Below are 27,290 nucleotides of genomic sequence, written 5' to 3'. Positions count from 1 at the left end.
GCATTGACATATACACACACACACACACACACACACACACACACACACACACACACACACACACACACACACACACACAGAGAGAAACTGTAGTTGATCTGATTAGCAGTTATTGCTTTGCTTCTTATTATTATTACCACGCTTGTCTTTGTTTTCTGATGAATTTAAACACTTGATCCAAGACTGAGATTTGACAATAAGCTATCAGCTTTGGTAGCCTCTTGATTTTAGGAGTCTTTTCTGGGTCTATATAATGCGGAAGTGTCCTTAAACACTATTTATCCCCTGACCCTGACCTTTGCCCTCCCTGTGGTGATGGTGGTGTGAAATCACAGTGGACAATTGCCCCATAGGGATCAATAAAACATACACATTCACATTCACTGGACTATTTCTTGTTCTGACAACACCTAAAGGTTGTCATGCTTCCTATAAGAAACGTCATGACCTCCACACCCTCATCCTTCCCAGCCTCAGTGAGGGAACAAACAACTGAGAAACAATGTGCTTAATGCAGATAGAAATTGACTTGCTGCCAAAGACTTGCTCCTATATTCTTTGGGTTTAATGATTTTATTTTGTCATCAGTTAACAGGGTGCATAATTGAAAAAGATAACGTTTTCTTTTTGTTGTTTTAGCCACTGCGAAAAAAAAACAAAAAAGGCTTTGGCTTCCTGCAGCTGCTCCCTCCTGAGCTTCTTATAGTAAAAGTATGTTTTAATTAACTTAAAGTAAATTTTCAATGAGGGGATTTCTCCTTTGATTAGAGAAGATAAGGTTGGTTTCAATGGCTGCTGGGTATTACAGTAAACGTCTTCCCGAGGGGGATTTCTGACTGTTATCGCTTCCTGTTTGTTGTCATGTCACACTGTGTCGATCGAGACGGCACAGAGTGAAACTGACGCCCGACGGGGGAGCGCACAGGGCGGGCAGGGCGATGTGAGGACCGGGGCACTGAAATCTTTTATCTGAAGAATGGCCGCTTCGGCGATAACAGGATTGGCGTATCCCCACTAGCTCCTGACCCATATTCCCGAGGATAACGTTGTTTGCATCGCTCAATAAGAATTAAGGGAGACTCTGATCTGTTTCCGCTGCGCGCAATCACAGCTCCAGGACCAGCGGGGGAGTTGGTGCGCTCTGGCAGAAAGCATCCAGCCTCCTCCTCTCTGGGCTCAGTCAGTGTTGCTCTCCATGCCTCCGAGCCTCAGCTACCGGTCGTCATTAGCGAAATCCCTTGCAATGAAACCACTATAATCCAGACTACCGTCTTATTTTTTTGTTTCACTCTTTACTTACTTCACATCGGGCGTAAGAAAGAAGAAAACCCACGCGAGAAACACTCTCCATCTGACTGCAAGTTTTCGTGTGTCTGTCGCACTGGAGGGGAGGAACCGATGGCAGTCCCGGTGAAAGCAGCGTTATCTCTCCTGGTTATCACCGTGACAAGTGAGTTCAAATCTTCCCGGAATGGGACGGGGCAGGGGGGGCTTATATTTTAGGGCTTTAATTACACGGTCTTGGGCTGTCCATTGTAAAATAGCACACTCTCCCTGGGCTCTGTGCATGCCAATTAATATAGTAATAGGTCTGGTAAGGGTTATGAATTAATTTAATGTAATGCCACATGTGCTTTGTAGCTATGACAAACCAAAGCTCCGCTCCTATAGGCTAAAGAATGCTCTCTGTGAGTTTTAAAATTTTGCGGAAATGTTTAAGCAACATTTTAACTTTACAGGCAGCACGTGATACCGGAGAGCATGCCGGTGGGGAAATATAGTGGCATTTCCGTGCGTCAGAGAGTTTAGCACGTGATTTTACAGCACGCCTCAATTAACTAACTTGCTCCTCTTTAAACAACAAACTCACGGAGTCATAATGGAATTGTCTAATACTCGCATGGTTGTGATGTTGGAAAAGGATGCAGTGCTTTTGCACATAATTTCCTTCCCTGTTGGATGTAGTGGCTCTAATTGGGGACAACACACACCTACTTGATGAAATCTCATGACTGTGCCTATTGGCCTGTAGTGTGTGCCAATGCCTTCTGATGATAATAACAGGGGTCTAAATGGACTGAACCTTAACTTAGTGCACTTCTACTAGATGATGCACCAGTAGAAGCATGTTCTTTTTTTTGTTTCTATTAATTGAAGCAATGCATGAGGCCCTATCCATGGTCCTAAATCAGGCAGGGAGGGGAATCCCGTTTAGGAGCTGTCTATGGTCCTGAAATGGGATGTCATCGTCAATGCATTATCTGCTGCTGCAGCGCTCAACAGGGCAAACCCAAGGACCCATTGTGTCTGCTTCTTCAAATTCAATGACTGGACTTGATGGACTGGTTTTCATTGGAATAATGGCATGCTGTGTGCACATAATAGAAATATAAATTGATATAATTTAAAAAAAAAGAAAAGGAAAAAAAGGCTAAATTAAAAATAAACTAGTCAGTCAAAAATTTCACATTTTGGGAGTCTGTGGAAAATCCTCATTTCACTATTTGAAAAAGTTGGTAATTGTACAGAAAAACATAAATTTATAATTAGCGAGGTGTGTTTATTTATGTCACTAAAACAGCACACACATTAAGTTCACTGGGGGGACATTATGCAGATGAAGGTCAGGTTTCACTTGTTACTCTGCTCTCTCTTTACTTATGGTTTGCCTGTCATTATAACCTTATGGCCCTCTCCTTTTTTCATTCCCTTCCACCTTACATGTTCATCTAAATCTTGCATCAGCAATATTATAAACTCCCTAAGTCTTCAGCTTATTTTAAGCGAGTCTTGAACTAGAGAGCACATTCTCCACACGCTCTAGATGAAGTTATCAAGTATGGACTACAATTTGTGCATTGGAGGCTCCTTCTAATTGTTCCCACAACCTTATTTCCTTCCATGTGTAACCTTATCTTGACCTTTTTGTGCCTTTTTATTGTCTAACAGATCCAACTTGGTCTTATTTCTAGGACTTGTTCACTATCACCTGTGCTCTGTCTGCAGCTGAGGCATGGCATGCCTGTCACTCTTATCAAACTTCACTCTGTCTGCTACAGTAAAATGACTAAATCCAGGCAGCCACTTTGTTGTGACGTATTTGCTTTCTGTCGTTCTGTCTCTTGTCACTCTTTGTGTAACTCGCAGTCTCTTCCTGCATGCCAAATATCTTTCTTTATTTCATCTCATATTTTTCCACTCCTCTTATGCTGTAACTTATCTGACATGTTGAGTTCCTCAACACACACTCCTCTGTCTCCTGTCCTCTCTGTTTCTCTCTGTATCAGCTGTAGTAAATCTGCTAATGTGTGCTATGGTTACACCTGATTAAGTGTTGCCGATTAAAAAGCTTGCAAAACGCCTCGGAGTGTAGGAGGGAAAATCACATGCTATCCGTGTGTGACGACTCAGACTCTGCGTCTAGCCCTTGGGTAATGCTTTACATGTGGGCAGAAATATGCATCTCTAAGTTTTGCCCTCGGGTTATTCTAAGGCTGTTGTTTCTCATGAATTTAAAATCTGCTTTCTCATAACTGCATATGTGTGTTGTGTCAAGAGTGCCTTGCACCAATGAGTCAACACTTTATAGTAAAGTATTAGTCATTGCGTTGGCACACTGGTTTGGATGATGGTCTTTGAATGAAAGAAAGGAGGCAGATTAAGAGAGATATTAGTGGTTTTCCAGCCAGAGATAGCTGCATCAGATGTGTTTTGAAGAAACTTAAGCAGTGGTTAAATGTGAGAGTAACACTCAGGGAGCTGAGAACAGAAGAAAGCCATGTATTCTGCTGCCATTATCTCACTTCTGTTCCTGTCGCTGCTAAGAGGAAAAGAGCAGAGCAGGACAGAAAGACATGAGGGAGAGGTTGTGACAGATAAAGAAAATCATTGGAGTAAAAAAATAGTTGGTTTTATCCTCACAGATGGAGGATGCACTGTCTCTGAAACGTTTGAGGGCAAACAACCAACATAAATCCCATGAGATACTAAAAAACACATAGGCAGTAGATACACTGTGAGCAATGTAAAATGTCTTGCTAGAACTCGACCATGTTGCTACAGATGCATATGAGTGGCACGTGGGTGTCTTGTAAAACATGACTGATACGGTCAGTGTACTGAGAAAAGCCAAAGACAGCTGAATCCTAAATTGTTTTGGTTCAAGAAAGGCCAGCCCAGATGCCAAGACATTGAATAATTCACTAAACTAAAAAAGAACCTACAGGATGCAGATTTTGGATCTTTGTATACTGGGCCGATGATGGCAGCCTGTCTGTCCATCTGCATCACCCAAACATAGCAGCAACAAAGCATATGGACGAATGTTTGTTTTGTCATGTTTTACACATTCTGTATGTTGTGATGGAGACTGATGTGTTGATTTGATCTGGTTTAGAAAGGCACAGAGAATAATCTTTGATTGTGTTTGAGTCTCCGCTTGTGAGATGATGGCATTTTTATTTTTGCAGCGATGAATTATTGAGGTGGGGAGAGTGCAGCGAGGCAGACAGTAGTGTGTGTATATATATGTGTGTGTATGTGTGCATACATGTGTGATGGGACCTGCTGGTAGACTCCCTAATGCTCCGTCTCTACTTACATTTACCTCATACCATCTCATTTTAGTTTCATCTACCATTTTAGCATTTACTGTCAAACTCTTACATCACTCCATACAGCCCATACTGCGCTTCTTCCTCAGTCCTTTCTACTTTGTCACATAAAGTAATTTGTCTTTCACGGTTTAGTAGTTTTGTTCTGGGTTTATCTTTATGCCCTCCTCTTTACATTTTAAGGCAATATGACATATCCTATTTTTCTCTGGCAGAAATCAGTGAGCTGCCAGAGAAAAACAAAGGCTGAAGCCACTAAATAAAGGCCACACTGCAGACCATGGTGGTTTGGATAAGGATTTGATAATAAATAAAAGAAATTGTTTGCTTTAGTTTTTTCTAAACAATACCAAACAACCAACAGTATATGCTATGTGCTGAAATTAAAGGGTTACTCCAGTGATTTAGTTTTGCCCGTTCATAAAGTGAGGGGACAACAAAAGAATGATCAAAATTGATGCAGCAAAGGCCAGATATCCTGATTTTTAGTCCCTACGGACATAAAACAATGGTTCCTACAGTTCGCATGATGAAACTAATATTATTATTTTTGTGTTTGACCCTCCCTGCCTGGTAAATAACCATGTCTTTTAAACTTCATTAGCCCAACGGTAATTCAGGCTTTCTGCAAGCCATCAGTGTCATCAGGGTTACTTTTTTTTAATTTAGAATTCATACACAGAAGACATGTTAATGTTATTGTTACTCCTCATGATGCATAAAATGAACTTCATGTGTGCAGTCAGTGGAATGGCCCTGTAATTGAAGCCATCATTCATTTTAGCGGCACAGATAAGGATTGTAGTTCAATAACATACTAAACAGGTTCCTGACAGTTCTCTACATTTTGCGGCCAACTTTAAGTCACTCCTTGGCGGTTTAGAAGCTCTTGCTTTTTATTGAGGCTTTTAATCCAATTAACAAAAGCACAACAACAAATAAAGCTGAAACATTGAGCTGGACTAACAGGATTTATAGAGAGTGTGGTCTCAACTCTCAAGCAACCAAAAACATGCTTTGATTAATACAAGAAACCTGTGTACCATTATACAGCAGCTTGCGCCCTTATTGCATATAAACAATGAATTGTTGCCAGGATGTGATCCCCTTAAGCAAACTGTATAACTGTGATTTCCCATGAATCATCACCATAATACGGCATGATCCAATTTCATTTTATCAGATGATTATACTAATCTGGTAATTGTTTGATCCAACACTCCTTGCTGATGTTTGTTGTTTATTGTGTGTATATCCTCTTCTCCTTTAATGTGTCTCTGTCTCGGCTATCGTCTAATCCTGCCAGACAGAGCTCTGGGTTTCAGAGCTCTCTAAAGACATTTACCCTCGAGGTTTAGTGTCATGTCATAGTCTCTCTGATGTCAGACACTTCTGCTGTCTCCTTTTCAGATGGAAGCCTGCTGGAGGTTAATCTGGACTGAGCAAGTGTACAATATATCTCTCTTTCCTGCACATGCCTTCAAAGCTCAGTGCCTCATTTTCACTCTGATCCTGACATATCTCAGAAGAATTTTTCATCTTGGACATATAGTGATATGACAGTTGGCAGAATTGCTAAAAAAAACAGTGCATGTCAAAATAAACAATATTTGTAGTTCCCCAAAAATGCCAACTGCACAAATTTGGGATGTCAGGACACAAGTATAATGGTGAAGTCAGTTCAGACATGTTTGCACAGCTGTTTTAATGTGAATGATTGACTATACACAATGTCTTCTACTGTACATGTTGTGCCTTTTGCAGCTGAAATTAAACATGGCCATACAGCTGTTGTATAGCTGTCATATGTTATGCTAGGATAGTGTCAAACTCTACAGCTTAGACTATTCAAGGCAGTTAGATGACGGAAACTCTTCAATTACAGAGGTTTTAGAATCAGATCGCCTCCAAACCTTTCGGCAGTTTTTCTGTGGGATAAAGGTGAATTTTGTTGGCTGACAAAGGCAGACCACAGTTTCCTCTGTGCTCGCTGTGGTCTGGACAGACGTCACTTCCAGTAGGCTGCACAATAGACGACTGACAGTTTTTATCTATCACTGCATTATCAACATAATTTCTTCTTACACCTGACTGGTCACTTGCTGAATCATCTGTCTTCCAGGTCTTGAATGGTTGTTTGAATGGTTGTTTTCAGATATAGGTCTCTAGCTAAAAGCAAGTTTGGCTGTGTGACGCTTAGTTTTCCAAAACATGTCATGAAACAAAAAGAAACATTTTTTAAAGCAGAGGTTCTCAATTTTCTTTCAGCCAAGGACCCCTTACAAAATAGAGAATATATTGGGGACCCCTTCATGGATGTCCCTTGGCCTATTTTTTACACTTCTATTAGTGTTAGTTATGTGAGAGAACAACACAAAAGAAATGTATTAGAAAGACATTAGACACGTGACTTGCCTTGACTCGTTACTGATATCTGTAACAACTCAGTGAAGCAAGGTGTGGACATAAATGCATGCCTCACAGACAAACAGCGAGAGTAACAGCAAAGTTTACTAGCGCTGTGATCAAAGATATGTGGTAACAGGCAGGCAGGCAGGCAGGGTCTGGGGACCTGATGAGCAAATTGGGAGCAGGTGTGCAAGTGCTGGACAAGGATACAACGACAGGAAATATAAATGACTGGGGGACTGACAGATATTATTACTTCAGTGCTCAGCTGAATGTAAAGGTCCAGACTTATCCATAATTATAGAGATTAGTTACTTCTCTGGTGTCTTGTTCATGTTCCCAATATAACTATGAGATTAAGATTAATCTTTATTATCATACTTTAGCTACCTTTTGAAGATGAAGTGTTATGGTGAGATACACACTGTATTGACCTCTTATGTAATCCACCTCTCCCATTTCTTTCTTGTCACCTCCAGTGTATACAATATCAAGTAAAGTAAGCAGAAAAGCCAAAGCCAACTGTCATGTCAAGCAAACTTTATTTATGAAGCACAAAAGCCTTCCAGATAACAAGGGATATAAAAACTGATAAAAGAAAAGAGGAAAGAACAGGTACAAGACACAAGAGAAAAGGCTTTTAAATGAAAGTGGGTGTGACAGAGAGTGTGTGGCTTGTACAGGAGCACAAGAGAAAACCAGGTTAGTATTTCTATTTTCAATGGAGGAAGATATGCAGATATGGAGCCATAAAAAGGTGGAAATCAGAGTCACAGTCAGTTTTATTTGCAATGGGTTCAAGTCTCCACATGTTAGGATTTGTTTCTATAATTTATGAGGTAGTTGTAGTAATATACTTCCAAAACTCTGCAATCATTGGGCAATGTCAGATCATATGTAAAAGATATGAAGCTTAGCGTAAGTTCAGTCAGGAAGACTATCTTATGTTACTCACTCATTCTCATTCACCTCACTCTCCCTCTCCTCCTGCTTACCATTATCGGCTGATTAGGGCTGTGTACTCTTTTAGTTAAACCAACCAGATTTAGCCACAATCTCTATCAGACAATCACCTTCTTGCTGTCAATACTTAAATGTTTTCCTTCGTTGCTGTTAGCTCTCATTTCAGTGTGAGTTGTCGTGACCCTCCTCTTCCCCGTTTACCTCCAGTTCATCATTTCCAGCTCCCAGGTCTGAGCTCACCAGAGCTCGCTCCTTTTCTCATTCATCCAGATCTCAGCATCCTCTTCAGTCATCACCATCACCACCAGTCTCTAGACTCCATCGGGGGTATCCCACAATACTCAAGGCTTCTCAACCCCCTCTAAAATGTGATGAATGAATGATGTGGGAATTCAATGATGTCACGATGAAGTCTAATCGCCAAATACTTTTCTCATGTATCAGTTCTATTGTGCACATAAATCAAAATTAGGTCTCTCCTGATTGAACTGCTTTTGTAACAGTCAGTTCTAATGGAGCATTTTAATTGGAGAGAGTTTCTTTTCTTAAATACACAAGCCAAAACGAGGGACTCCAAAATTATTTCCATAAGTTTAAAATGTATAAAAGCCTAGCAACGTCCATGTTTTAATCCATTAACTATCACTTGTGACCCAGACATTGTGCTTTGTTGATTAAATGGGTAAAATCAGCCCTGTGGTGGCTGTGTGTGTGTGTATGTGTGTGTGTGAATGGGCATGTGCATGTGTGTTGGTTCAAATGTGTCTCATTATTGTCATATACTGTAGATTGCAGATTGCATGCATTGTTAACAAGCAATATGCAATTTACACTATACAGTGAAATGCCTGTGTGGGAAGTAGGTATAGTTTTATATGTGTGTTGGACACACACTCACATTACTCTCATTACACACATATTACATCTAAGAACCTAATTGGTGAGCCTTACAGCATGAGATATAAACATAGCTTCACCTCTGGGCATGAGTGTGTGTGTGTGTGTGTGTGTGTGTGTGTGTGTGTGTGTGTGTGTATACTCCTGTTATTTAGTTGTTTTTTTCATAATCTAGAGTCAGCAATGATCAGGGAGCTGAAGTCAGATGGGATTATAGTTGTGAATAAAGTCAGGTCAGGTTTTGTGTCTTAATTCCTTCATTACTTCAAAGACTCTTATTAGTGCTTAAAATGGTTGAGGTATTTATGATCACTGCTACACCTACTTTCATTTCTGTTTAATTTTCAACTGTACTTTAGACCTCATCCATTTGTAAGGCACCTACTATGTTATTGTGAAATTTATTTTAAAATCAGAGCCACTTTAACCTGTTCATTTTAACTATGTCACACCTCTTTCAGATATGATTTATCCCATCAGACTGTAGAGCTGGAAACTTGAACTCAAGGTTGCATCAAAATTAAGGCCATCTGTAAAATCAAACTGAGTCAATAACTAAGACCACCCTCTACATGTGGCTCCAGGCCTGTAGTCACCATACCTGCTTGTTTAAGACACACACATTATTCAATGTAAGGCACCCTCAACACACCATGTTGTCCTGATATTAGTGCATCTCAATACTCACTCCACTGAGATGATGAAATTAGGGAAGTCCTTTGAGGCAGTTGTGCAGGGCTGTAGTTGGAAAGGTTGGAAATTATTTGAAAAGTATCCGACAGAAAGGTATCCGACAGAATGAAATACATAGTTTTATGCTAACTAAAATAATATTTTCTTTGCTTTATTAGTTCAGAATTTGATATCAAATACAGCTGTATATGCCCATTTAATTTATAATATGGACAGAAAACACCATAAACATTTTCCAGATGTATAGGATCAAAGATGAATCCCTTTTAGTAACAACTGCTTGCAGAACAGAGACTAGCAAAGGAAGCGGTCAGCACGTCTGCTTTCTATAGCGCAACTACATCCTCAAAGTAAGATGCTAATGTTGACTGGAATTTGGTCACTATGTGTTAGACGTGAAAAATTTGAGGATTCCTCCTTTGCAAATCCAACCAATAGCTATCAAGGTATATGCATTGTATTAGTGTTGACACTTCTGTAGTTCTTTTTACCAAGTAGAGATTTTATAGCTGTCAGAAATTCTTAATACCTTTGACTCAGAATTACTTGAATGTAATGGAGAACCATTGTTTGGCCAATTAGTACATGATTGGACCAATGAACAATTACATAATACACATAGTTGTTTTTCAACTCTGTTTTTCTGGTGTGTGTGTGTGTGTGTGTGTGTGTGTTTGTGTATGTGCAGCTGCCCTGTGTGCAGAGGTGGAGGAGCGGCTGGTGAGTCACCTGTTGTCACCAGACCGCTACAACAAGCTGATCAGACCAGCTGTCAACAATAGCCAGCAGGTCACCATTTACATCCAGGTGTCTCTGGCCCAGCTGATCAACGTGGTGAGGAAACACACACTCTATCCAAATCCACATATTCTGTTATTATAGATGCAAATCTTGCTAATTTAAAGGTCCCATGACAAGGTGCTCTTTGGATGCTTTTATATAGGCCTTAGTGGTCCCCTAATACTGTATCTGAAGTCTCTTTCCCGAAATTCAGCCTTGGTGCAGAATTACAGCCACTAGAGCCAGTCTCACAATAGCTTTCCTTAGGATGTGCCATTTCTTTGTCTGTAGCTATTGAGGAGGAGAGAGGGGGGGCAAGGTGGAGGGTGGGGGTGTGGCCTTGACCGACTGCCACTTTGCTCGTTTGAAAGCCATGATGTCTCTCTCTCATGGGTGGGCCAAATTCTCCGGGCGGGCAAAGCAGAGAAAGGGGAGGCTTGCTCCTTATGACCTCATAAGGAGCAAGATTCCAGATCGGCCCATCTGAGCTTTCATTTTCTCAAAGACAGAGCAGGATACCCAGGGCTCGGTTTACATCTATTGCCATTTCTAGCCACTGGGAGAGCATAGGCAGGCTGGGGGAACGCATATTAATGTTAAACAACTTCATAAAGTGAAATTTCCATGCCATGGGACCTTTAAGATAATTCAAGAAAGTATATGGTGGAGGATTATTCTATTAGGATGAGTTCAGCCATCCACAAACCCTCATCCTGTCTGTGTTTCAGAATGAGAGGGAGCAGATCATGACCACCAACTGTTGGCTCAGTCAGGTTTGTGTCCCACTCATCCTCTTGTTCTCTTTTCTGTGTGTGTATGTGTCCAACTGTTTAAAATGCTTTGTTTTGCCAGATAAGGGTTCACTGAACCAGTGTATGTATTGCTATGCATGAACTGCTATGTTTATGTTTTTTTTCTGTTTGCATGTATGTCTCTTTTAAATTACTCTATTTCTAATGTGTGCATATGTGTGTGTACACTGCGCCATCAGGTATGGACTGACTACAGATTAATGTGGGACCCTGAAGAGTACGAGGGAATCAAGAAAATCCGTCTCCCGTCACAACACATCTGGCTGCCGGACATTGTCCTCTACAATAAGTACGTCTGATTCTAAAAGACATAATGTGCATGTATGTTTGTGTGTATGTGTAAAACTAAGTGATTAAAAGAAGAACAAAACACAAACAATGAACAACTTTATTCAAAAGCCCCATTTTCCTGAAATGTTTTCTCATATCCTCTTATTTCTTCTATCCTCTTATCTCAGTTTTTTATCCCCACCTCTCTTAGGATAATGAATGCAACCAAAATGTTTTGTTAACACTGTCTAGACTGTCTGCAGAGTCTCATGATGATGAGTGATATTTGAAGGGATGAAAGATTATAGGTTTTACAGAAAGTTACAACATTGTTGAGGATTATGATATGTACATTGGATCAATACAATCAAATCATAGCCTTTACAATAATAGGTCTCAATAGAAATCAATGCACTGTAACGCCCTCTCTCCACATTCAAACTACTCAGTACAACAAAACATTGATGTGAGGAGTGAAGTTTTCACTTTCCGAAAATCATCTTACAGCTGTATAAGTAAGTAAGTAAGTAAGTAAATTTTATTTATACAGCGCTTTTCACAGACAAGGTCACAAAGTGCTTTACAATGTGCATAGACAATAAAACATGGTAAAAATAGTCAACAGAATAAGATACAAGTACAACAGAATCAATTTTCAAATAAATAAAAGACATAGGCTACCCAAAAGCTAGTCTGAACAAGTGAGTCTTCACTTAAAAAATAGTCAATCAAATCAATACATGAGAATGTTACTGCTGTAATAAGTTCATTCATGGATAAATTAGCCCCGCTGCCTCTATCCACTGGCACACTCACACTTACCTCATCTGTCACCCATATAGGTCAACACCTGGGTCTTTTCCATCTACTAGATTCTTTTAACAGTTTAACATTAACAGTTAATTTAAATCATAAAATTGTAGTTAGCATTACATTAACATTACACACTAAAGTACAGAGAAAACAAGGTCTTACATTTTAAGCACAATTTTGCTATCTACTTCATTTTAGAAACATGGTGCTTTGATTGGTCTGTTTTTCTTGATTTAATTGTGATGGCTAGAATATGAGTCCTTATAAGGAAAATAATTCATTATACATAAAAAGTACCAAAACATATACAGTACAGGCCAAACATTTGGACACACCTTCTCATTCAACGTGTTTCTTTATTTTCATGACTATTAACATTGTAGATTCTCACTGAAGGCATCAAAACTATGAATCAACACATATGGAATTATGTACTTAACAAAAAAGTGTGAAATAACTGAAAACATGTCTTATATTTTAGATTCCTCAAAGTAGCCACTGTTTGCTTTTTTGATAGCACTGCAAACCCTTGGTGTTCTCTCAATGAGCTTCATGAGGTAGTCACCTGAAATGGTTTTCACTTCACAGGTGTGCCTTGTCAGGGTTAATTAGTGGAATTTTTTCGCAATCTAAAATATAAGACATGTTTTCAGTTATTTCACACTTTTTTGTTAAGTACATAATTCCATATGTGTTCATTCACAGTTTTGATGCTTTCAGTGAGAATCTACAATGTAAATAGTCATGAAAATAAAAAGGAAACGCATTGAATGAGAAGGTGTGTCCAAACTTTTGGCCTGTACTGTACATGAAAAGTCAAAAACTGAAAACAGATTTGTGTATCAGAACTTTGTTTTTTCTAATTTTCCTCTCCCATTAGTCATCTCACAACCCCTCAGATATAGCTTGTGATCCTTTGGAGGGAGCATAGTCTTGCATTGCCAGACCCCCCTCCACAGCGCTGTGGAGGAGGGTCTGGCTAGTCCACACAGCATCCTGGGATAGGAGAAAAATGTGCACTTGTTTATTGGCATTTTATTTTAAACCAATCACAATTGTCTTGGGCGGCGCTAAGCGGAAGGTAACGCACATCCGGCCGAAATGAGGGACATGAAACATTGTCGACATAGACTAGAGGGAGCACAATCCCTAGGTTGGGAACCACTGGACTAATGGACTAAACTAGCTAACTATATGTAAAGTAGTTAAAACAAGCTTCACCTCGAGCAGCTACAACAGTAAAATAATCCATGGCCATTGGTCATGCTATTTTTCTGTGGAATGAGTACTTAAACAAAAACAAAGAAAGATCCCTTCAGTTGTTCTGGAGCTTTCAATCATACTACATGATCATCAGCAGTTTCAAGAATAAAGAATGAACTTTGACAGGCTCACAGCTGTGTGGATGCGTAGCTTTTGTGTTTTGGTCAGCAGTGTTACCCCACAGTTTATACAGGAGTGGTAGGCATTACACTTTTATGAGCCGCAATTGCTGGGCAGTTAAAGACCCCATAAAGAGCATAATGGCTTAAGAGGCAAAATGATAGGAGATGATCAGCACTACTTTAAGACTTCAGGTCGAGGTCTCTGGCCAAGTGTTGGGGACCACAGGTTGCAGTAAGCAGGTGGGGCCTCTGCATTTTTAATTAGTCTGCACATTCACAGCAGGGCCCAAAGCATTAGAGTCCGAGTGTGATGGTTGGATTCCTGACCTACTTTATAATTGATAGGCCACTTATCTATAATGCAGCACCTTCAGCCTTGGAAAAAAGTCAGTCTCAGCAGATTTGAGGTAAGGGGGAGGGGGGCAGTTGTTGCCATGTTGCTGGGATGTGCCCCAGGTTGAGCTCCTCCCTTGAGATGATCATGAAACATCCTTTAACTTCCAACACACAAAACTGTTGCATGTGTCTCCTCTGCAGAAACACGGTGACAGTTATGATTCTGTTGTTTAGGTGTACTAATGGATTTGACAAATGATTACATAGATTTCAACCAGAGAAATACAGTGGAGTGGTTCTCGTTAAGTAAGGTTGAGAGTGTGGAAGAACCTCTCAGTTAACAGTGTGATGAAGCTATCAGTCAAAGCACTGAAGTCACACTTGCATTAGGTGATCAGCTTCTCTATTCATGCTTCCCCATCACTGGCTCAGCTACCAGCTTCGTCCGCCAGCCCAACCTCCTCCTTGTAAGCTTACCTTTTGGTATTGTTGATTTGACAACAATTTAATTTTCATGTATGTGTTTGTGAGGAGGTGGATAAAGTATTCAGATTCTTTACTCAAGTAAAAGTAACAATTCAACAATCTAAAAAGCAGGCTAAATAAAGTAAGGTAACCAAGACATCCTCTTCTTGCCTCTTCCTACCAGTTTCTCTTTGAGTGATTTTACTTCATATTTCTCCTTTTCTTTGCTTACCTCCTACCTTCTCCCCTTTCAGTGCTGACGGGACCTATGAAGTCTCCTTCTACTGTAATGCCGTGGTCTCCAACAACGGTGAGGTGGCCTGGCTCCCACCAGCCATCTACAAGTCGGCCTGCAAAATTGAAGTCCGTGATTTCCCTTTTGACCAGCAGAACTGCACCCTCATGTTTCGCTCCTGGACCTACGACCACACTGAGATCGATCTCATCCTTCTCAGTGATTTCGCCTCACGTGACGACTTCAAACCCAGCGGGGAGTGGGATATTGTTTCACTGCCTGGACGCAAGAATGAAGACCCTAATGACATCAGATACCTGGATATCACCTATGACTTTATCATCAAGAGAAAACCTCTTTTCTACACCATCAACCTGATCATTCCCTGCATCCTGATCACTTCGCTGGCTATTCTGGTGTTCTACCTCCCGTCAGACTGTGGTGAGAAGATGACTCTCTGTATCTCTGTCCTCTTGGCCCTGACTGTGTTTTTACTCCTTATCTCAAAGATTGTACCACCCACGTCTTTAGCAGTGCCTCTGATTGGAAAGTACCTGATGTTCTCAATGGTGCTGGTCACCTTCTCCATTGTCACCAGCGTTTGTGTGCTCAACGTGCACCATCGGTCCCCCAGTACGCACACCATGCCTCCTTGGGTCAAGCGCATCTTCCTGTACCAGCTCCCCTCTTACCTCTTTATGCGGAGACCCGGTAGCTCAAACATCCGTGAGAAGTTCCGGAAAAGACACAAGCAGCGATCATACTCTGACCAGAAGCTGCGTGGAGCCGAGGGAGGGTCTGGAAGTCCTGCAGGAATGGTAGATTCCCCCTCATCTTTCTTTGTGAATGAGGAGTCTGCCAAACGCTACGGCTGGAGGATCGGTGACTTGCCAGAGAACACGGAGTTCAGGAAGAGGATGACGCTCAAGTGCAACATTGATGTGGAGGATGCTGTGGATGGTGTGCGCTACATTGCTGAGAAGATGAAAAGCGAGGATGATGATGAAGGGGTAGGTGTATCTGCATGTGTGTCTTAAGTCTAAATATATGCAGCATTCTTCACAAACTTTTCTTTTACCTGCTTGTTGTTTGTTGTGGCAGGCTAGCCACAAACAGATAGATAGGATAGAGTAAAGTGAAGCCACACTAGCAGCATAGCTATATGGATAGCAATATTGATCTGTTGGCCAGTCCACCACTTCTCTGGCGCTACTGTAAGCTTGACATTTGTGTTTCTGAGTGAAATATCTTGACAGCTATTTATTGGTTTGCCATAAGATTTGGTACAGACATTCATGGTGCCCACTGGGTGGACTTTGTTGATCCCCTGACTTTCCATTTAACACCATGAGCAGGTCATAATGTTTAATTATGCAGTGAAATTTCTCAGCATTGACATGATGGATTGAGTCAAACATGTCTTAAATATGATATATCTAATGACCGTGGTGATCCCTGATTTCTCCTCTAGGGCCACCATGTGGTTCACATTTACATGACATGCCTCAACAACTATTTGATGGATTGTCATAAAATTTTGTATAGACATTCAGGTTCCCACAGAATGAATTGTGATAACAATCCACTCACATTTCCTCTTGCACCATCATCATGTCAAAGTTATTATTTAATCCAATACCTTGGTTTACAACCAAATACCTGCAAAACAAATAACATTCTAGTCAGCATCAACTGTAGTTTGTGTTTAATGCTAATTAGTAAATGTTAGCATGTTAACACGACAAACTAAGCATGTTGACATTAGCATGTAGCTCAAATCACCACCTCTTTATGTCTTTGTGTTCAAGTTATCTATTATTTTTTATTGATTCATAGTGACAGAAATGATGATGTTACAATACAAACTGTAGCTTGTTACCTATTTTAAAACTGGACACAATCTGAACAATCGTCTTGGTCTGCAAATGTTGATTTCCTAGGCAGTACCACATATGCTATGTGATGGATTTATTTAGGCCTATATAATCTCCATCCTATGTGTTTTGGAAATGATTGTGGTTGGAGTGTTTGCCTTTCCATAATTAGCTTAATTAAGGTCTTAGTTATGCTTTATATCAGTGGTGATTCATTTGCACTGCATGTAATTTGATTCCCAATTAATTACACTATTGAGCATGAGGAAAACTAGCCACAACATTGGCAAAGACCAAAGCAGCTTTGGTACAAATGGTTTGCCCTCAGAGCAAATCCATCAAAATATTTAATTCAGTGGTTTGTGAATTTGTTTACATGTTTTTATTATGTATAACAAAATATAAGCACCAGAGACAAAAGTTACTATGCAAAAAACAATTCAGCTGACTTATGTTCAGGAAAGGAAACACAACAGTGGCAACTGTTAAAATATGACCTCTCTCTGCAGATCATTGAAGACTGGAAGTACGTGGCCATGGTGATCGACCGTCTCTTCCTGTGGATCTTTGTGTTTGTGTGTGTGGTCGGAACACTGGGCCTCTTCATGCAGCCTCTGTTCCAGAATTACAACACTCCCATTGATGAGATAGACCATAACTGAAAGCTGAAACATCATCATGAACTTTGAGTGCCCCCTTAGAAACAGAGCTCTGACAACATTTTAACACACAAACTCACATGTCCGCCTTGCACCACACGCTCACTGGGACATTATAATGATGCACTTTAGCCCTCTTCCACAACCTGCTCCCTTCATTACTTCCACTCCTTGTCCCCTTCATCCTCCATGAGCCCTCCTCTGCTCCACTCATCTTTAATCAATGGATAACTCTGGTTTATAACACCTTGGGTCATATTTTCATAGTGTGGCCATCATTCAATACATGGAGATCGTACTGTAACTGGAGATCTGGGAACGTGGACGCAACACGGTATATGTGCCCCTACCACTTGTTTACCAGAAAACCTGCAAACCCCTGGGTTAGCCAAACTTATTTGAATGAGAAGCAAAGGAGGCAAACAGTAAATGTATAACCTTAAAAGTCTGTTGTACCAGCAATCACAGTTGATTGACTTCCTGTTTCAACTTTGGCCTAGCTTACTTATCGTAGTTATACGTGCACACAGCAAATACTTTGGTGTGTGAAATTATATCATAATCAAAAGAAACCATGGCCGAAACTATGAAAAGAAGCCCCAATTTATAATAAACCAGAATCATTGAAAACATGAAGTGGGATCAATATGGATCTGGAGTCTCCAATGATTGAAATGTAGCAGTATTTTAAAAAGAAAACCTTTACCTGACATTGTTAATTTGAAAGTGTGTTGACCTCCAACGCTGTTCACAAAGGTTACCTGGCCAACAGAAACTCAGGACTTTTTCTGTTAAGAACATATTTGGTTTTGCGCTTTTCTACCACCCTATCTCTCTGTGACTTAATCACATTCTAATGGCCCTAACATGACATTATTGGGGCCTGCATGCATACAACAAGCACTGTTCTTTGTTGACTCTAAAAGAGAGAACACAAAGATGAACAAGGCACAGAAACAGAAACTCACAAGCAGAATTCTTTTGGAGATACGGGCCTCACGTTAACAACACATCCCCTGCAGAAGAGAAGATGAATCCCTTCTGTGTAGATACATAGAAGAAGATCACCTCCCTGTCCTTTTGCCAATAGCACACATACTGTATGGATTTCTAATATTTGCCTTGAAAATTAGAGCAAGAGGGCACACAAAACAGCAAACTGTTGGACTGTTAAAATAAAAATGGGTGTGTGAGAGGGTGCCCAGCCTGTTTTTATGTGGACTGATACTACTACTACTACTAATAATAGACTGATCAAATGTATGACAAGCTGTTGTTGTGATGTTTAAAAGCAGTCGTGTTTTAGATGGAGTGACATTGCAATAGTCAGACACCGCCGGCCCCGTCAGACACCGCCTACCAAGAGTCTGGGTCTGCCGAAGTTTCTTCCTAAAAGGGAGTTTTTCCTTGCCATTGTCGCAATAGCCACTGCTAATGTTTGCTCTTGAGGGAATTACTTTAAATGTTGGGGCTTTGTAAATTATAGAGTGTGGTCTAGACCTACTCTATCTGTAAAGTGTCTCGAGATAACTCTGTTATGATTTGATACTATAAATAAAATTGAATTGAATTGAATTGAATAGTGCTATAAAAAATAACTAAACTTTAAACCAATGACCATTAGGCGTTTGTTACTTACCATGGTTCTTTTAAAGGTACAGTACACTTGTTTTATGAAAGCATTGCCAGCCAGCATCCATCACCAAGGAAACCAGCAGCAATACTATTGTAAAGTATTTTATAACACCGACCTGGGGCAAATTAGACAAACAGCCTGGCTCTTCACTTGCTTCATCTTCCATCATATTGTATGCCCAATTGTTGCAGTCTGCTCTTAGAGATATTACTTAAATCAGTGTCCAGTAATTATTTCCAAGAGTTATTATAACTCGTCACAATCATCAATCCCAATGCCGTCTGTCACTGCTACCAATGGTAGCCAAGGAATAGGTGTACTGTACTAATCCAGCTGTATCCTTTAATCTTTGATTTTTCAGTGGATGGAATGAATACTTTGTTCTTTTTTTCCCACTGGCCAGTCATGTTGTTGAGTTTTATTTGACTTGACAGTAAATGCTGAGAATTACAGAAACTATGATGGGAGCTGATGTCATGATAACTGGACCAATAAAGGGAAATGAAAGCAACAAGCAGACCTGATAAATCCTGCAGTCTTTTATTCAACATTATAAACATGTCTAAGTTTCTATATTAAACTCTTTTTGAGGCATTGCTCTCTGTCTCTCCTCCTGCTTTTCCTCTCTTAAAAGGTTATTTGAATATCACCTCATTAAGGACATAACAAAGTAAAAGCTTAAACATCCTCCAGGCTCTTTTCTCCTACCTCACACATTTTCAGCCACATTGAGATGATTCAAAACTAAGCACAATCACCAGGCAGTTGGCATTTTGGACAGAAGTTCCTGAAGTGTATGTCCTCTTTGTGTATGTGTGGGAACTCTCCGGGGCCAGGGCTAAATGTTATAGTCCGCTGACTAAGGCTTCATTAGACAGTCTCGTATCCCCAAGGTTTGCAACTTCACCTTCTGTTAGTTTAAGATGGCAGCAAGGCGGCATTACTGCTAAAGGAACAGCATGTGAATGAATACACACATGCTCATTTGGAGTCTTATATGTTACAACCCTTTTTTTATCAGATAGCAGCTGTTATTCTGAAATGTGGTGTAGACCTAAATGGGAGCCAGAAGCATCACATACAGCTTGTTGGTTAGATGCCACTGATAATCATCTCCAACAATAGCAGCATTAGGTGACACTGTATAATCCCAAACAGATGTAATTGCAGTTACTAGTGTCTCCATAGATATTTTAAGATCTGTTTTTCCAGAACACAAATGTACATGAGATGCTGTTTTCCAGCAAAGATAATACCGCATCATAATTTTCCAACATTATATCAGTCACGCACGCACGCATTCAGTCACGCACACAGACACACACACACACACACACACACACACACACACACACAGTCAAACAGTGACATAATCCTACAAACATAGTGACAGCCATTGAATTTGGGTTTAGCTATTATAGCTCAAAGTTCTACCCCCATCATCCCCTCATATGATTCATAAATTAGATACATGACATCTGCATCAATTTCCATTAAGAGAGTGGCCACATGAGGGTTAGGAGGGTTAGAGGGGCTGATGGGTGAAGGGGTAGTGTTGTTGGTGTTTATATACTATATTTTGTCTGGTTTCTAAACATCAACATTTTCATTACTTTCTGTTGCATTGTTTACTATTTTCCTTTAGTTACAAGTCAAAAGGGATGATTCTTAAAACTCTCACTGACCTTAGAGAGTATTTATTTGTTGCCATTTTCTATTTATTTGTTCTGGTCTCTTTTAGTATTTGATATCCTTTAATGCTTTTTTGTTTCTTTGTGTTATTACAATTTGGCTCCCAAATTTTGAATGTCCAGTTTCCGATGTCCTGCTGGCTGTCCGGTTGCCAAGGACGGATATTTCATTTCACTGTTGGGGCGAGCAATAAACATAAAACATTATAAAGAGCAATTCCTGAAGGGGACACCAAAGGTGCCAAAAGTACTGCTATTATTACTGTAATATTATTAGATTCCTTGTGATGCGTTCTCTCACGCGTATTTTATAAAAAACATGAAAGAATAAGTGTGAATCACATTAGTTGTTTGTAATAATCAGCTTAAGTATGCAGTGCACAGATCATATTAAGCAGCGATAACTAAGGATGTTAAGTTTCTGTGTGGGAGGGGCGGGGTCATTTGAACTGTTCTGCCCTGAAGCGATGCAAAGGCTCATGGAAAAAAATATATGTTCTTAATGGTTTCTGTCCTAGTCCAAGTGTGTTTTAAAAATGTTCTGTTATCTATATTTTAGTGTTGTATGGTTGATTTAGTGTTCATATTTATCTACGTTTATTGTTGGACCACGACCAAGACCCGGGTGGAGACTGTTGGCGTCTGGGCAGTGAGTGAGTATCCATTGGCAAACACACAGATTGGAAACTAGTAACTCTTTCTCCTGAGTGAAACTTTCCACACAGCACAGTACATTGTAAGGTTACAGTATTTGCTTGTGTTATTAATGTTATGGTAATGTCTGTTTGAAACAAATGTATTGAGTACATTGTTTTCAAAGTCTTACTGACATATAGGTAAAAGCAATATTTGTTTAAAGCTACATTGTGTAAGAATTTCTCCCATCTAGCGGTGAAATTGTATGTAACACCCAACTGAATATTACTTTCTAGCCCCTCCCATTACGAGCCACTGGCTACATTGGCAGTATTATTCCAAGAAGTACGACTTCGTCCGTGAGTGTGCCTTCCAGTGGAATAATAGTTTTACGTTATTTTGGTACCATTTCATTGTTAACATCAGCTATCAGGTTCCCAAACATATACAAGCTAATGTTAGTAAAGTATCAGTGCTATTGTTATTCTAAATATTAAAAACTAGTACTGTCAAACGATTAAAATATTTAATCGCGATTAATCGCATTAATGTCATAATTAACTCACGATTAATCGCAATTAATCACACATTTTTATCTATTCTAAATGTCCCTTGATTTCTTTTTGTCCAATTATATTTTTTCGTTTTAATGCTCTTATCAACATGGAAAAATGGATCGGCTTGCTTTGTGCAAATGTTTTTTTTATTGAAAACAACATTGGCATATATGTAGTGTTCAATTTCACACTAACATTCTCACTTGGAACTAATAATCTGTCACATAATGTAACACTGTTACCTCCATTTTCCATTGCAGATAGTACTGTCTCATGCCTGAGGTGAGCGTGGCTGGTCGTCATAGCGACTATGGTTTCCCCCGACTCATTTCCTGGTTCTCGTTCTCCATAACCAACGTAAAATCAAGGAGAGGGTTAACTTTTCCTGCTACAGGTTTCCCACCGTTGTCAGAAAGAACAGAGGAGACACTTTGTTTCTCTCACTATGACTCTAGAGTCGCTACTTGCTCCGCAAGCCCAAACAAATGTGTGCGGCCGCCATATGTCACAGCGTGACGCCGCAGCGTGTGTCTGTTTTGTTTCCGGTCTGTGAAATTACGAATCCCACTATGGCCACGCCAAGACCCGCCCTTCAATCACTACTATTGGCCAGGTGTCCAAGGTAATGTAACGATAGTTACGTTATTGTAACTCCAGATTCTATGAGTATAGGCGTAGCCCTCTAAGGCTACGCTATTGGGTTTATTCCTTCGCGCATGCGCAGTCGTGAAGATTTTCTTTCCCACCCTTGCGTACAGTACGGGCTTCAACTATCGCAGATACTGTATATGTACAGAGATATCTCCCAATATCAGCTTTTTCTTCAGCTAATGTAATAGGAGCAGGTGGCCCGACTCTTAGAGGGCTACGCCTATACTCATAGAATCTGGAGTTACAATAACGTGACTATTGTTCTATTTCGTATAGGCTTCGCCCTCTAAGGCTACGCTATTGGGTTAGGGCGAAGCTGATGTAGTCAATGCCACCTGCGACATAGACTTTTTTTTTTTTCTTCTCTCTCTCTCATGCACTGGCAGAAGATCGCATCAGAAGCGTTATTCTGGTAAAAAAGCCTGCCATGGTAAAGACTTGACCTAGCTGGCTGCAAAGCCCAAGCCATGAGTGTAGGCGTGCATGATAGTGAGAGTTGTAAATGATTGACAATTATGGGACGTCCATGTTCCTCTCAGCCACCCAGTGTAGGGGGGTGAGGGTCTCAGACGAGTGACCTACACATGCAGCGGTACATATCATGATTGTAGGCGTGCGTTAGTGAGAGATAGTGACAACATATATATGAGGCACCGCTGTCCTCCCAGCACCCACGGCAAAAAGGGGGGGAGGAAGCAGGCAGGCAGAGTATTATTACAACGGAGTATTATTCGACGTTGAGTGAGGATAGAGCCGAGTGGGTCATAGAGGGCTCAGACATATGGGTGATAGCCTTGCACAGCCAGTGAGACAGACGCTGTTTTGAAAGGGCCGCTCCTTGGGAGTGTTCCCTATAGTGTACAAACAGCTGCCGTGTCTGCCTTATGTCCGCCGTGCGTAAAACGTGCCGTGCGTAAAACGTGCCGTGATGACGCGCGCGCCGGGCATAACCAGTGGAAAACCTCCTCCGCGTCGTTGTAATGAGGTGGGGGGAAAAACCCTTGAGGGAAAATACACCCTCGACCGAAAATAATTAGTTAGAATTTTTTGGTGTGAACGAGGGGTTTGGCTGCAAGGCGGCTGCGCTCCCGTCCCCTCTAATGGGGAGGCAGGACAGTGAACTGACAGCGCACATAAGTAGCTCACTCTCTTGGCTGACGTCAAGGCAAGGAGTAGCGCCGTTTTTAGTGACAGCAACCTGAGAGAGGCTTGTGCTAGGGGCTCGAAAGGAGGCTTCCCCAGAGCTCGAAGCACCACTGCTATGTCTCATTGGGGTGTGAGAGGGTGCACGGCGGGTTTCTGTTGTCTGACCCCCTTCAAGAAAACACTTTACCAGGGGGTGCGCAAAAACCATCCTCTCTCCATAGCCTTCGTGGCAGGATGAGATGGTCGCTGCGTAGGCTTTGACTGTAGATGGAGCCAAATCATTAACCACTAATGTTTGGAGATAAGCCGACACGAGAGGCAGGGGACACGATATAGGGTCCGCTTCCTACTCCGTGCACCAGTGTTGGGAAGCAACACGCTGTAGTGGAAGGGGCTCTAGCGTTCTGGATAGTGCGCCCCATGGCAGGAGGCAAGCCTAATTTCTGCAAGCGTTCCCGCTCAGCAGCCAGCCCCGCAGTCGCTGGGTTACCACCGGAGGTGAAATATCGCGCCGTCCAGCTGTGACAGAGCGTCCTTGCGCCACGGCAGTTGCCAGGGGGGACCCGCCAGCAGCTGAACCAGAGTCGGGAACCAGGATGCGCTGGTGCGCTCCGGTGTCACTAAAATGACTGACAGATTCTTCTCCTGGATGCGTTCCAGGAGGCGAGGGATAAGAGGGACCGGAGGAAAGCGTATAGGAGGGTTCTGGGCCAGGGTTGGTGGGAGAAGGCGTCTATGCCGAGGAGTGGATTGTCCCGTGTGCTCAAGGAAAACCACAGTGCGCACTGTGTGTTCTCTCGTGAGGCGAACAGATCCACTTCCGCTTTCCCGAACCTGCTCCGCAGCTCCTGAACAATAGAGGGATTTCCACTCGTTGTGAGAGGGCCCTCCCTTCGACATTAGGTCTGCCGCCCGGTTCAAAACCCCGGGGATGTAAACAGCTTTAAGGGACCACAGATGACTGTGGGCCCACAGCAGGAGGCTCCTGGCCATTTCCAATAGCCGGGCCGAACGCACGCCGCCCTGGCGGTTTATGAACGCTGCTGTAATGTTGTCTGTCCATACGACAACATGTCTCCCTGCTACCACTGGGTGAAGTGTTTAAGACCTTCAGCACCGTGGACAGCTCCAGGCAGTTTATGTGTGTGGGGGGAGGGGCATCCTCATCCCACCACCCGCGACTCGCATATTCCTCCCCAGCCAGTAAGGGACGCGTCACGTGTGACGTCACTTTCAACAGGGGAACCCCGGTTGAGAGTGTTCGGGGGTTTCCTCAATATGCCAGGTCTGACTGAAGAGAGGGAGGAATGGTCAGCATTCGCCACTTGTGGCGTATAGGCTCGAGGCGCTGGCGGTGAGACCACCTCTGGATTATCCTCATGTGGAGGACACCCAGGGGGGCTACTACGCGACCCGCAGACATCATGCCCAGAAAAAACATCACAGACAACGCTGACAGTGCCGCGTATGGCGTGGTGCGCAACAACAGAGAGATCAGCTCGTCTCGTCTTGGCGTTGACAGCCTGGCCCTCATGACAATCGAGTTTATGTCCACGCCCAGATAAACTATTGATTGTGCGGGGAGCAGTGAGCTTTTTTGCCAGTTTGTGTCGAAGCCAGTGTTTGCAGATGTCGCAAACTTTCATAGTTTGCAGCGCTGCCTTTTCCAGGGAGGGGGCCAGAATGAGCAGACCGTCCAGATAAAACAGGACCCTGATGCCTTTTTTCCGCAATGGCTGAAGTGCCGTCTCCATGCACTTGGAAAAGTGCGGGGAGATCCACAGACGTGAACCGTTCGTGGTGGCACACACATTCCAACACTTGCTTGACCGTCAGCCTGTGGAATTGGCGCCCCGTAATGCACCGGTTGAATTGGGGCAGGTCGAGAATAGGACGCAACCCGCCTTTCTTTTGTGTGTCACACTCATCCATGCCGCGCTGTGCTCCGAAAGCGTGCGTGCGCATGTTTGTGTTTACAGACATGGCCAGCAAGGAGCGCAGAGCCCGCGGCTCCTGAGTGTAACATCCCCGCTCAAGAGGCCAAGAGCGGGGGCTGGAAGCTCAGCTCAGCCGGGAGCGCTATGCCTCTCTGGTCTGCCGCCTTTTGATGATCTCCGGGAGATCCAAGAAGAGAGCCTTAGCAATGGAGGCCACCGAAACGGTGCCCCCGGCCGTTTCAGAGATGGGGAGAGCCGCAATGAGAGTGCATCGATCACCGTCTCAAGGTCCAGTCCTCCCAGGGGGGAGGAGGGACAGCCGGTGACGGAGGCGTTATCTGAGGGAATCGAGGCATCGGGCTCGTGCTCGTCGACAAAGCCTTGTGTTGACGGATTGCCGCCTGTCTGCCCAGCTGCCATCCCCTTCCCCGCTAGCCTGACAAGCCAGTAAGCTTCCGCCCGCCGGTTAAGCTTTTTAGATGGCAGGCGGGCGCAGAACTGGCAGGAGGCGTCGGAGGCGAGAGCGGCGCCGAGGCAGGTCTCGCAGCGGGGATGGAGGTCCGGCGGCGGGATGTAGCCGGTCCGGCAGACTGTGGGGCAGAGGCGAACACCGCTGGAAGTCGTGCGGATCCAGGGTCTTGACGGATTGCCGCCTGTCTGCCCAGCTGCCATCCCCTTCCCCGCTAGCCTGACAAACCAGAAAAGCTTCCGCCCGCCGGTTAAGCTCTTTAGATGGCAGGCAGGCGCAGAACTGGCAGGAGGTGTCGGGGGCGAGAGCCGGGGCCGCGTGAGCGGCACCGAGGCAGGTCTCGCAGCGGGGATGGAGGTCCGACGGCAGGATGTAGCCGGTCCGGCAGTTGGAGCAGAGGCGAACACCGCTGGAAGTCGAGTTTGTCTTCATACTGGTAGCTTGAAGAAAAAGTGGGAGATGAACAACGGGTTCGCTCTGTACATATACAGTATCTGCGGACGTAGTTGAAGCCCGTACTGTACGCAAGGGCGGGAAAGAAAATCTTCACGACTGCGCATGCGCGAAGGGATAAACCCAATAGCGTAGCCTTAGAGGGCGAAGCCTATACGAAATAGAACCCCATTTGTTTTGTAGGTCCTATCCCCTGACAAAACAACTATCCTGACCACTCAAGGTGAAATGCCTAACTCCAACCAATCGAGCTGCTTCGTAGGGCGGGTCTTGGTGTGGCCATAGTGGGATTTGTAATTTTGCTTCCGGTCTAGCTAGATCCGAAAGAACGTTAATCCTTCTTTAACTGTCTATGTGTTAATCGCGCGCTAACATTTTTTTTTTGCCGTTAAAATGGGTTAAACTGACAGCCCTATTAAAAACACATTGTTTTGTGGCTATAAGTACAACAAGTGCTCCCAATGCATATTATTATATCACTTTAAATTATGTTTACAATGATATATTGTCCAGACACCCAATTTCTGCCCATGTGTGTTGATAAAAACTCCCTCTGTTGGTCTGGAGAGATTAGATGTCAGTGCTGTAATCCAGACCACCTGTAGCTCTCTTCACGACAACACAGACACAGATTGGTTCTTTGAAACGGGCATTTATTGCTTTGCTCTTCTGTCCTTAATGCATCCATGTCACCCCGTGAGAACTACATGAATGAACACAGTAAGCACGTCAAATTAATTATACATTACCAAAGAAAATAAAGTACAAATTCCGCTTGGTGCGAATATAAACAAAGTTTCACATGTAACATAAAATACCTCATTGGCTGCTTGTCCTGAAAAGAGGTTTTAAATCCTTTGTAAATCCTTCACAGTTCGCTTTGACCTCAGACAACAGTGAAACTGCAACT

General features: G+C 42.5%; 1 protein-coding gene across 1 annotated transcript; it reads left to right on the top strand.

The window, feature by feature from the left end:
* The first annotated feature begins 1,000 nt into the window (after positions 1-1,000).
* On the top strand, positions 1,001-17,709 carry chrnb5b (cholinergic receptor, nicotinic, beta 5b). The gene is made up of 6 exons (XM_028589461.1): positions 1,001-1,450; positions 10,264-10,409; positions 11,084-11,128; positions 11,347-11,456; positions 14,691-15,681; positions 17,055-17,709. Exons 1-6 carry the CDS (start codon positions 1,399-1,401, stop codon positions 17,205-17,207), a joined length of 1,497 nt encoding a protein of 498 aa, XP_028445262.1. The 5' UTR covers positions 1,001-1,398; the 3' UTR covers positions 17,208-17,709.
* The last annotated feature ends 9,581 nt before the right edge of the window (positions 17,710-27,290 follow it).

Source organism: Perca flavescens, chromosome 10 (assembly GCF_004354835.1).
Source record: "Perca flavescens isolate YP-PL-M2 chromosome 10, PFLA_1.0, whole genome shotgun sequence".
Lineage (NCBI taxonomy): Eukaryota > Metazoa > Chordata > Actinopteri > Perciformes > Percidae > Perca > Perca flavescens.
This window is presented reverse-complemented; position numbering and strand designations above follow the sequence as displayed.

Coding starts and splice junctions, on each gene's coding strand:
- chrnb5b (XM_028589461.1), top strand. CDS start 1,399: ATGGCAGTCCCGGTGAAAGCAGCGTTATCTCTCCTGGTTATCACCGTG. Junction 11,129..11,346: donor CCAACTGTTGGCTCAGTCAG/GTTTGTGTCCCA, acceptor CTGCGCCATCAG/GTATGGACTGACTACAGATT. Junction 15,682..17,054: donor GCGAGGATGATGATGAAGGG/GTAGGTGTATCT, acceptor CTCTCTCTGCAG/ATCATTGAAGACTGGAAGTA.